The 12188-nt window shown below is 39.1% G+C and overlaps 1 protein-coding gene across 3 annotated transcripts in view; it reads right to left on the reverse strand.

Moving 5' to 3' along the window:
- ITGB6 (integrin subunit beta 6) overlaps nt 1-12188 on the reverse strand; it is a 48801-nt gene that overhangs the window by 11536 nt on the left and 25077 nt on the right. For all 3 annotated transcript variants that reach the window (XM_058840313.1, XM_058840312.1, XM_058840311.1), the window contains 5 exons: nt 9152-9241; nt 4412-4546; nt 3785-4202; nt 3119-3341; nt 503-600 (listed from right to left, as the gene is read on the reverse strand). In XM_058840313.1, the coding sequence (XP_058696296.1) occupies nt 503-600; nt 3119-3341; nt 3785-4202; nt 4412-4546; nt 9152-9241 (964 nt within the window). The remainder of the gene's footprint in view (nt 1-502; nt 601-3118; nt 3342-3784; nt 4203-4411; nt 4547-9151; nt 9242-12188) is intronic.

Consider the following 12188-nt stretch of genomic DNA (forward strand, 5'->3'; position numbering starts at 1 on the left):
TGCAGGGCACTTTGAATTAAAGCAAACAGCTGGAAGATGTTCTTAGCCTTTTAGAACACAAGAAATATCTTTGCCACTGGTTAAAGGATTACACCAGCTGCAATCAAGACTCTGCCTAAGGATTGGAGTCAGGTTTTGTATTTGTAAGGCTGAAGAAGCCTGACTGGAACTCACAGTACAGGCATAAATTAAACTCAGAAACTTTCATCTATCACTGATTTGCAGGGACTGGTATTTATTAAATTCTATACTTTCCTGCATGAACTACTTAGAAAATAGGCATGATCCAATGAGTTAATTACCTGGAAGGGTTATACCAGCCCTGTTCTGCATTTCCTACTTGCCTCAGAAGAACCATAGACAGACAGTACATATTATATTATGACCCATAATATAATTCCACAGCAGAAAAACAAGGCTGCTTTCAAATATAAAATTACTGAAAGTGGAATGTCCTGCTAATCACACACACACACAAGAAAGGAAGGCTGAGTATACCAACCCTTTGCCATGCTGACAGTTGCATCAACCAATTTGCATTTTTCACTGCAATCTCCCAGTGACTTGTCATCGGAAGCCAAGTGACATTCCACACAGCTCCTGTGCAAAATAATTCAGCAGCCCATCAATCTCTGCCTGCCACAAAGCAACAGTACAAAAGCCAGTATATGTGCATCTGCATTATAAAAAGGAACTAAATAAAAGGTCTTTTGCTATGGATACAGCAGTTCTCAGGAATATGATAGGTACTACCACCAAAGAAAATCCTGACAAAACCAAACAAAAAAAAACCCCGCCTGAATAAAGGTATTGTGGATAAGCTCTGTCTTGTCCTCTATTCTCTCCCAGTTTGTTAGCTACCAGACAGAACCCCAGGCAACATTATTCATGTAGGTCTATCAAAGACATGTGGTTATTCACATGTAACATTCATCTTCAAAAATTAAGAAAATAAATATTCTGAACACTAATATTCTCACACGAAATACCAGCTGAAGAAATTCCTATCAGATGAACAATATCTGAAATTGACTTCAAAGAGATCAAGCTGAGGCACCTACTATGAATCTGCCTTTGTTGCTAGTCTATTGAATAATGCATTAAAACACTTTTCAGGTGTCTCAACTGTTGTCTCTTGAATATGATTACTTGTCTCAGGAATTACTTAGATCCTAATTATACTAATGAAACTTACAAGAAAATTATTTTTTTATTCAGTGGTGGAATGATTGAAATATTATTTAAAAACTCAGAGTCTATACCAATTCCTTTAGAAATCTCCCTGTAAATTCATTGAGGATTTTAATAAATCCAAGGTTTATTAATGAAAAATAAAACAACAAACAGAATTCATACATGAGCATTTCTGATGGAAAATGTATTTGCTGGTTTCTCACAAATAGCTTCAGTCAAACTGAGTGGTTGAGACTCTGAGAAGCAGTCTGAAAGACTGATTCCATAAAAAAAAAAAAAAAAAAAAAAAAAAAAGAAAGAAAGGAGAGAATAAAGGAGAGAAGAGGAGAGGAAAAATGAAAGGAAAAAGGGGAACTGCAACAGAATATAAAAAAGCCCCTGCCTATCTCCTGTTGCATTGAGTTACATATATCCATGGGAATAAGCTGAGGCTACTGGATTTATCTTCAGGATATGGAGGTGACCTTAACCCTCAGTCTGGAAATGGTGAATAGTAAAAGTCAGTGGGTAATGGGATAGCCTCTACCTCTTAGAGATAAATTCAGTGTTGGTGGTGGTTTTGTCATATCCACCATGTTTCTCATGCTACACTCTCTTTCTCAGCTGCCTCGCCATTGATCTCCACCCCCTCTGACCTAGTCTTTCAGCTCTCTGTTACCCTACCCAGCTATTCCCAGTGTTCTCTCTCTTTTTCTTTTTGTGCCCTGCATTTCAGCAAGAGAAGACACTGAAAGAGAAAGAAAATATCCAACACTGCATACAATATACATGTTTAAATGGGTTAATGTAATGCCTATCATGTAACTTTTTATTTCTTATTCTTTGCCAGATTGGGCAGAGCAAAGCAGCAGAATTGTTCTTTTTGTTTAGAGCAGCTGCATGCAGAAATTCTCTTTGAACACACCAAGAGTCTCAGTTTTCTTAGGGCAAATTTAGCACTAACAGAAAAAGACTGATGAATTAATGACATCATAGAATAGCTTTTCACTCAGATGCACTGTAGACTGCAATGACAGGTATGAAAATACAGTGTTGGAGAGAAATGGGTCTCAGCTCTAAATAAGGAGACAGGACATTGTCATGAACCATGCAACCTAAACTGCTCAGAACTCAGAAAGCAAAGCCAAGGTCATTAATAACGTGTGTTCTGTGAAGCTTAACCCAACTTCTAGCTTCAATTTCTGCTGAAGACTGTTCCATTTGGACTGTAGCCCTACTATTATACTATTATATTAGCTCATGTAATTCAAGCATGAGCAATGGTGTACTTAGAGTGGTCATCTTCACAACCTTTGGAGTTTTGGTTGCTTTTCCTGTCATGCTCCACAGCATCACAGCAGGAAAACTACATAAATTGAGTATGCTCAGTGGACAGATGACATTTCACCATTTACAATCAATTTATCATCCACTTATACATGACATACAGCTACCTACTTATTCATTCCTTGACTATTATCTAGTTTATTATACTTACACCTCTTTAATTCAGCCAAGCTTAACTGAATTTGGACTATGACTTTGCAAATGTGTGAAGCCTGAATGGACAGCATGACCTTACTCATTCATATGTATGAAAATGGTAATACAAATGCCAAATTTTTCTGTGAGGCCATATAAATGTCAGATAAGGTCAGTATTCTGATTAGTTGTACAGCCAGGGATAGCAGTGGAAGTCTAAAGTTTTACCTGTGCTGCTTGAAGTTGACTTAATAGTTTCACATACAGCCCTTTTTTACAAGAGTGATGCTCATGAATGGTTGATAGATGAGTTGTGACTACCCACCTCAAAGGGCAAAGAAGCTCTTGGGTTCTGGTCTGTAAATCCAATTTACAGACATGGTAGTAAACACACTGCTGAGGCAGTGTAGGAAATAGATACCTGGATGATATAAACATCAGAGGTTTAAAGCCAGCACATTACCGTCTGGAACTGCAGGGGTCACCGCAGAGAGGGCATTTTTCACACATTTGGCCCGAAGCACCTGGATGGGTGCAAGCACATGTCCCACAGATGCAGTCACCTCTCCCACTGCACAGTGTCCCGTCCTCAGCAATGCAGGTGCTGGTATCAGTTGTGCAATTACAGTATTCACCAGTCCATCCACTGTGGCACTTGCATTCCCCACAGTCACAGTCACCATTGCCTGGAAAAACATTCATTATACTTCAAATCCGACACTTATAATTCAAAAATAATCTGAAGTACGATCTTTAAAATTATTCTCTTTAACAGAAAATATTTTTCTCTCTCTAACTCTTCTTCCAAACATTTTTCTTTCTCTCCCAGAATCTTCAGTTTTAAGTAAGAGGATCAGATTTTTGCTTAGACTGGCTGTAAGCAAGTGCAGCTCCATTCTCTCTACTGGAGTCCTCCATGCAGTTCTTGCCTCCTGGCAGTGCACAACGTAATTTGTAAGTACTTCCAGTTTATAATGGCATAGCCGAAACTATTTTAATTCATAACTAGTAATTCTTTACACGGAATTGACTGCAACTGAATATATAATGAAAATACAAATCCACAAGCTCCCAGTGAGCCCATGAAGCACGAAGTGCGGACAGCAAGGCCAGCACCGAGGGACCGTACCTGCACACTGAAGCCCTCTGTGCCTGACGCAGGAGAAGTCATTGCACTCGCAGCGGGGCCCGTACACCTTTCCGAAGGGGGACGGGTGGCACAGGCAGTGCCCGCAGTAGCAGTCGCCTCTGCCGCTGCAGGAGCTGTGCTCGGCCGGGCCCCTGCAGGAGCTGGCACCCAGGGAGCTCTCGTGGCACTCGCAGCGTGGCCCCACGTACCCGGGGCTGCACACACACACCCCGCACTCCAGAGAGCCCTTCCCTTGGCTGCACTTTGGGCTCTCCTTCTCCGCCTCGGCCTGACAGCTACAACTGCAGAGGGGATGAATTTCCATCTCCAGCACGTCACTGAGCCCCACAGGTTTTATCTTGATGAGCCTTCTGGTTTTTTCGCAAGAAGAGAGACTTACAGTCACGTTGAAAGAGACCTGGAAGAGAGAACGGGGGCTACTGCGAGCACAGGGAACTCTATGGGGTGCTCAGGAAGTGCATGGACAGGACAGAGCAAGAGGGTCATAGATACTGTCTGCTTTTTGGTGACTTGTTTGAAGGAAGATCATTTAATAAAGAGAAAACTCTACCTTGTGTCCTAAATTACATGAACTTCGTATCTTTGGAGAATACATTCTTCACTTACTGTATCTCCCACTTTCACATGAGAGCATTTCCTCTGATGTGGAAAAAAGGTCCCATTGTTACAGATGGCCGTGAAGGAGAGATTGAGCCCTTCCGTCTCTCCCAGGATCTCCAACTCAACCTCAGACCTCAGCTCCTTCAAGGAAAAAAAGCGTGAGATGGATGGAGTGATAACACTGCCACGTGCTGCCACTGCTGTCTGTGTAACGTGGACTGTAATTTATCCTGACTTACACAGGAGCACACTCATGCTTTGGCACTTTGTTTACAGAACCCTCTATTGCAAGAAAAATGGGGAATGAGCAAAATAAAGCAAATGCCGACAGACCCAGCTTTCAGTGGAAAGCAATGGTGGTATCACCTTAATATCCGCTATCACAGGGCTTATTTCCTGCCCTTCCAGGAGAACAAATTCAATGTTTTATTAAATCACCTTTCATAACTCTGCTGACTGATGCAGGTTTTCTTTTAGGTCTGGACTTTCTGAGGAGTGGATTTGTGTCCCTGATTGCATTGCTAGGTCTGGGCTTTTCCTGATTAGCCAAACTGTGTCAATACTGCTCCCTCCCTTCCTTTCTCCTCACAATGCAAATTCCTGCTTCATGAGCTGTTTGTACTGTTTTAACCTGCATTCAACAACATCCCTATTATTTAAATCAATTTGTTCAATTAAACTTCAATTTTGTAAGTCACAAACTGTCTTTCTGAAATCACTCATACTAGGTTTCTATATTTTAAGTCTTTAAAATATTTTATGGCAACTTTGCTTACACTGCCTTAATCCAAAGCCTGTCACAGGCCATGGGGAAATTCCCTATGACTTCATTGGTCTGTGGATCCAGTAAATGGAAATTTTTCAAAAGTACCTCGGCAACTGCTGAGAAAACATCTCACTGACTTGACTGTGCTCATAGTTTAATTGCCTGCAAAATACCCCCTGCCCTTCAGTCAGAGCACAGGGAACTTGCTGACTTTACTTCAGTGAGTCATTCTACTAAAGGTAGCAGGATGATTCACTGGAGTAAAGGTCTGCTGGGGTAAATCAAAGTAGAAATAGAGTAGGTATAAACCTGCATAGACAACTCCCTGTCCTATGTACATGTTCTGGATTCCTAGGAAATTTGTCTTAGGGTTGTAAAATTGTGCCCTGGGCATCAATGTTGGTAGCTTTGGATATGTCCAGATTTCCATTTCCATTTGATTTGGAGGTAAGTGCTTTTGTCGCTGTTGAAACAATGCAGAGTTGTCGGTAATAATTTGTTTGCCATAGCTGGGCTCTCCCAAAAGGACCCAAACCAGCAAATCTCTAGGTAAAGCTGTGACTGTGGGCATGTGCTTATGTTACAGGAGTTATCACCAGTAGTCCCTCTTCCACCAGCTGCAAAATTACAAGGTGCAAACAGAGTGCAACTGTGAGAGAAAATGAAATGCTGCTGAACACCAAATTGTAATACTTTGAATTCTGGCATCTGTATTGGGTCATTTGAATGTGGCTTGCTGTTGTGAGAGATCAATTTATGCATCTTACATCACTGAAAATTAACACAAACTGTAATAAATTTCAGGGTTTTAGATTCTAATATCTGTGAGTACTTCTAATGACATTTTAAAATTACTAAGCTGTCTGGCCATAGTTTGAGGACAAATAGAAGATAGTTAATAGCAAATAGGAGCTTTAAGCAATTCAGAGAGAAACATTTGTAGCTCAAAAAATTTTCTAAATGAAACAGGCAAAGAAGTGCTAAATACTTGTGCCCTTGTGGTATCTGTCCTTTCTAATATATTATTTCTTTGTTCTTGTTTCTGTGTAAGTGCAGGGATTAAAAACTGGAATAAAAAAAAGTGTAATTTTTCTGAAATTTTAAATTCTTGGAATGGCTTTAATCAAATGGCCTGCTATCTGTCACAAAGCATTTTAGCCTACAGCTCTGCAACACAAAATGCTGCAGAATTCAATGCTAAACAAAGCAGGCAGAAATATGCTTACAGAAGAAAATGAACCATACTTGGAAAGAACATGAGAACTCCTTGCAACAAATATTTTGACAGCTCAGACTTTCTTAACTTGCTTACTTCCTCTCTAAAGTTTTTACATGGCAACACATGGTGAATAGCATTAGCAAACCTTGTGTTTGCACAGCAAGCAAACACTCAAAAACACTTTAAAAGTGTTAAAAGATTTAGCCTAACTCTTCTCCTAGGGGGCAAGTTATTTATTCCTTTTCTTGTGAGTGAAGAAGCAGAGACAGAGGACATCAAATTACACTTCTGAGAGTATAATGAAAAGTTTCTAACAAAAGTAGCTTTAGTTCTGTTTTGCATGTGATTTTCAGTTGTAGGTCTCCTGTCGTTTCCTTCTTCACAGTCAAAAAAAATCCAGATACCTTTACTCCTGTCAAATAAAGTGGTTTTTTAGTGCTTCCTGCTTGGAAGATTTTTGATCACAAAACAATAAGATTGTTAACCTTTAAGGTTAAGTGTAATAAAATGGACTTCGGGAAATTTTGAGTGTGATGTTGCTACTTGCACACTCCTTTTATCTTGAAAAAACTGTGCGGTTTTAGGACTGTACGTGCAGCTCTGGTACATGGTCCAGACATGCTGTGCCTGGATGAGGTTGTGACAAGTTATGGCCCAAAGGCAGGAGCACCCTCCCTGCCACTCCTGCTGTGCAGCAAGCACAGAGCTCGGAGCTCCCTCCAAACCATGCCCATGGAACAGATGAGAACAGAACCAGCCAAAACCGCTCAGGAGCTGCATTGTGGTCACCACTGCCAGCCCTGCAACCTGCTCTGCTCAAAGCACACAGCAGCTAAAAAGCAGCTAAAAAGCCAACAGAACCAGGAGGCTGAGGACAAGGCAGAGGACATAACTGTGCCTTTGTGTAAACCTTACTGTGCCTGTACTGTGTACTGCAAGCTCTTGTGGGCTCCACATCTCAGGAGGCACTCATGAGAGTCTGGGAGGGTAAAGAGCCGGTCAGATAAAGTTGCCAAGGGGATGGAGCAGCCAAGGAGAGACTTAAAAGACTGGGATTCTAACTGGTAGAGAAGAATGGGGGTGTGAAAAGTGTCTCAGTAACACAATAAAATGAAATGATGAAGACACAAAGATAAGGGAAATGCAGAGCTGTTATTCACCAAACCCTACAACTTGGGAACCAGGGTGGACTCAGTGAAAATTTAAAGCATAAGAAGCAGGTTAAAATAGGAATAAGAAAATTGTGCCTTGACACAGTGAAACTGAACCCCTTCTTGTCACAGAAGGCAACAGAGGCCCACAGTATCAGAAGGTTCAAAAATGATAGCAGGAAAAAAATCATAGGCCACAGGAACATAAGCAGATGCTAAGGACAAGAGGCAAGGATTCACTCTTCACATTTTCAATATTCCAGTGAGACATCATTCCACACCTATGTTACAGCAAAAACACACAGCACTGGGACAATTTTTGTGTGTTTTCCCATTACCTACTGACAATAAAATGGTATTACAGCTGTTAAATGTCAGAAGCTCTGTCTATACATTAGACTGCCAGCTTGGAGAAACGCTGATAGGAACCAGATGTGACTGGCAGCAGGTTGGAATCCAAAAGTAAAATTCAGTTGCCACTCAAATTTTAGCAATAGCTTCGCTCATAAGAGAATTTCCTCATCTTCATTTATTACAATTTGTACATTCCCAAGATTAACCCTGAAGTATTCTCCTTAAAAAAAAAAATTCATAAAATGGAGAACATCCTGATACTTTGCATTTCAGTTTTAAAAGTCATAATTCAGCAATTGTATTACCTTCATTGCTTTTATAAGATTTAGAAGAGTTTGGTTTCCTTCCTATCACTAAGACCAAAGTAATTTTGGCACTACAATGACGATCTTATTCAGTTGATAGAAGGAAGAGCAGAAAAAAAAGGAAAGAAAGAGAAGCTATTTGCAAAGAGTTATTTGCCATTGTAGACAACCTGTAGAGCAGGTTTCTAGTAAAAATGGGCTGAGATGGATCAGAGAAATCTATGGAACATCAGTGTATTTGTAAATTAATATATCTGTGCAAAGATCTGTACAACGGCTCAGAAACATCCCTCTGACAGAAGAGAACTAGGCACCCAGGAGGCATTTTACAAACAAAGCTCTGAAGAGCAGTGCTGTGTTTATGTTCCTGACATCATTACAGTATTTCTTTGAATTACTTAAACAAACCCATTCAAGTCCTGGCATTACCTAAACAAACCCACATTGACTCCTATGTTCCTCTTTTTGAAAACCTCAGAACAGCCTCACAGAGACAGCATCAAATTGCTAAAGCAGAGAAGAGCACTGAGCACAGAATAGTGTTTTTCCTCTCAGATATTACCGCAAAGCAATTTTCTGTCCGCTCTGGTGGCAGCTACCAACAGGGAGAGTTGAGTCCCTGTTGAGATGTGGAACTGAGAGATCTGAATATTAAAGAGGGCTTATGAGTGGGTGCAAAATACAGGAATATGAAGAAGGCAATGCAGATGACACACCGATTTAAATTCACCATTCTAGCAGAACTAAGGATTGACAGAAGGCTACAGGAATTTTGTTTTTGTGCTTACTTAATCCTCAGAGTGAACACTTTTCCTGTTAAGGTCAGCATCTAACATAAAAAAATATGTAATCAGTTTGTAAAAAGAATTAAAGACAATTCTTTTTATCAAGCTGCAAACCAACGTTGCACATGTAAACATGAAGAAAGAAACCACATTGTAGCCCTCTTACCTGATATGCAGCAATGATCAACTGGAGAATATTTCCAGAATCCTTCTGTAGTCGTCCAACCGTAGCCCCAGGAATAAGCTTTGCATAATTCTGGAAATATAAAAAATGGATTTAAAGCCCAACAAAAGCCTGGGTGACAAGGAGCTACCATCTAAAAAAACCTCAAACCCAGAGAAAGAAAAAAAAACAAAAAAAGCACCCCCAAAACCCCCCAAAAAACCACCCCAACAAAACAAAAAAGCCAAAATAAAAATGAAGGAGCAGATAACAAAACCAAGTACATTAAAGCCAACTGAAATAAATGAGAGTAACATTTTCAAGGATTCCTGTAGTCTCCATTGCACGTTCTTAATGAAAAAAGTCAGATGGAGAAGAGCTGGTTTCATTTGAAATTCATTGAACATACATTCTTAAATCATCTCTGTATTGGAAGTTTGATACTGTTCTTCCAGTTCTAGTTTCTCCAAATTTAGAAGGAAGATACGTTTTATCAACACCTGCATTTCTCTTTAATAAAAATACCCAGAAACAGACTCATCTGCTCGACTGTTGTTGCACTGTTCAGGAGCCTTGGACCCTACATTCAGCATCTGCAGTCACTTTTTTTACCTTTGCATATGTATCTCAGTGCTCTGTGGCTCTGATGGATTGTATGTTGAATTTCTGTGAACAATACAGTGCCAATTTAGCAATTTATTTAATCAACCCAGGACACAGTGATAAATTTTCTTCTCTTTTTGCATCAAATTGCACTGAGACACTAACATGAGATCTGATAGCTAGATTTTAAATGCAGTGAATTAAAATTTGTCTTGCTTGATTTATAACTACATGAACTTCCCTTGCTTTAACATGCCTTTGGAAAACAATGTGTTCATCATTTAAAAAGAGGCATTGTAGCACTAGTTTTCTTTTACACATTATCATATCAATGCTGTTATTTTAAATAAAAGGAAAATATCCAGAGAACTATTAATAAACATGGGTAATTTGATACTCTTATATTCTTCTTATCCTTCATATCTCCAAAAGCTCTGTGATTATGTTATGTATTATGTATGGAATAGTTATCATTCATTAGATTTCTGGTGCTATTGTAAATCAGTGGGATTAACTGCATTTTATGTTACAGCTGGCGATTTTGCATTCCTGACTCCTCCTGTGATTAGTGCCCTCTCAAGGATTCTTGGAATATTGAAACTCTGTGTTTCATACACATGGACCGTCTGAGAGAAAAGATGACAAACCTGGAATTTAAAATACAGTCCCCTTTAATCTGTGGTATGCAAAACAAACAGCAGGGATATGCTGCCCTGAACACTTTGGTTGATCTCTCCTCTATGAACAAAAATTTTCTGCATGGTGATACAAGGATGGCATTTCAAGCCCAGGCTGTGTGTGTGTGTCCAGTCCATTGCTTAAACCTCACCTCTTAGCAAATATTTCTGGCCAACCATTGCCAAGGTGAGGCAGACTGATGCTTTTGGGGTGCTACTATTGCAAAACATCCAAAGAATATCACAGAATTTGGACCTTTGGCAAATATTCATTAAAAGGTGAACTGCTGTTTTATAGGGATACTTTGACAATTATATATTTGAGCCCACTGGGGTTATGTCTCTATTTCAGCAGTGTAAATAATAGAAGAATTTTCAACATAAATAGTGTGCCATGCCAAATATATAAAAATAATTTGAAATTCTGTATGAGTGTGGAGACTAAAGTATTTTTAGTTCAATTTCCAGCAGTGCAATGCAGCTGAAACCCCAATTTTCAAGCTATTTATCCTGTGATATAAAAAGAAACAATTCATCCAAAAAAGAGTAATTTTTGTTTCAAAAGAAATGCTACTCAGTCAGGACTAAAGCTGGAGTCTTTCCCTTATCAAAGTTTGAATACATTTTTAAAGAATTCCGCTTGAAAACAAATAACATCAGCTATAGTAGCAGCTACTTCATGAAAGTTTAAATCCCAGTGTTTTGTTTTATAAGGGTTAAAATATAACTATTATTGCCATATTCACAGATGCTTTTTGAGTGAATAGCTTGTAAAGAATGAAAACATCCCCTGCTGCTTTGGCACGACTCAGCTGAGACTACTGATGCTAGAAGTTAGACATACATGAATATATTAAAAATATTAAAAAATACTTTTTTTTTTTAAACAAAAATTCCTTTTAAAAAATAATCTCAAATTATCAGGGCTCAGTGTAAAGAATTTTCTCTCTTCTTTTGCATCAAGAGATCTAAATGATCTATTGAGGTTACTGTGCAGTAGCTTTTTAGGTACATGGAAGGTTCAAAAGCAACACCAGCCCTGTTACAAGCATAAGTGTTCTGTGCTTGTGCCACCCCTAATATTTGTGTTAGATAATAATACACACGTAAGTGGATAAACTGAAAATTCAGTTGAAGAGGATCAAGAATATTACATGACTGAATTATTTTGGGCTAAATTTTTGGGGATTATACAGGGCTAGAAATACAAAATATATATTTGACAGTCTGAACACAGCACTTAAGACTAATGGAATCTATCAAGTCTATTTAAAGAGGTGCTTTCTAAGTCCTCACAGTAATTTTAATGTAAGCTTGTCCCTGAGAACTCTATTATAAATAGCGAGAGCCAGTATTGGTATCTGATGCAATTAGAAGCTGAATTCAAGTAGATTTGAGATGAGATATTTGGGCAGAGCCTTTCCACCTCAAAGGATAAATGGAAATTTTTTTCAGGGAGACTACAGAATCCCCACACCAAAGCTTTCAAGAGAAGTGAAACACCAAAGCTTTTAGAGTTTAGAGTCCTCTGCCACCATTTCCAGGCTACCTGAGCAGGGGCCTTAGCACAAGAATAATTTTCATTGTCTTGCTTTGTTCTTTTTACATTCCTAAGCATAGATACAGATTATTTATGTTAATATTACAAATTTACATTACAGAGATGAAAACATGGCAATATTTATTTCCCTCTTTGCACATTCTACGCAGACTCTTTAAAGGTAATTGCTGTCTGGAAAAACTGAGCTGTGACATTTGTG

Source organism: Poecile atricapillus, chromosome 5, assembly GCF_030490865.1.
Source record: "Poecile atricapillus isolate bPoeAtr1 chromosome 5, bPoeAtr1.hap1, whole genome shotgun sequence".
In the NCBI taxonomy this organism is placed as follows: domain Eukaryota; kingdom Metazoa; phylum Chordata; class Aves; order Passeriformes; family Paridae; genus Poecile; species Poecile atricapillus.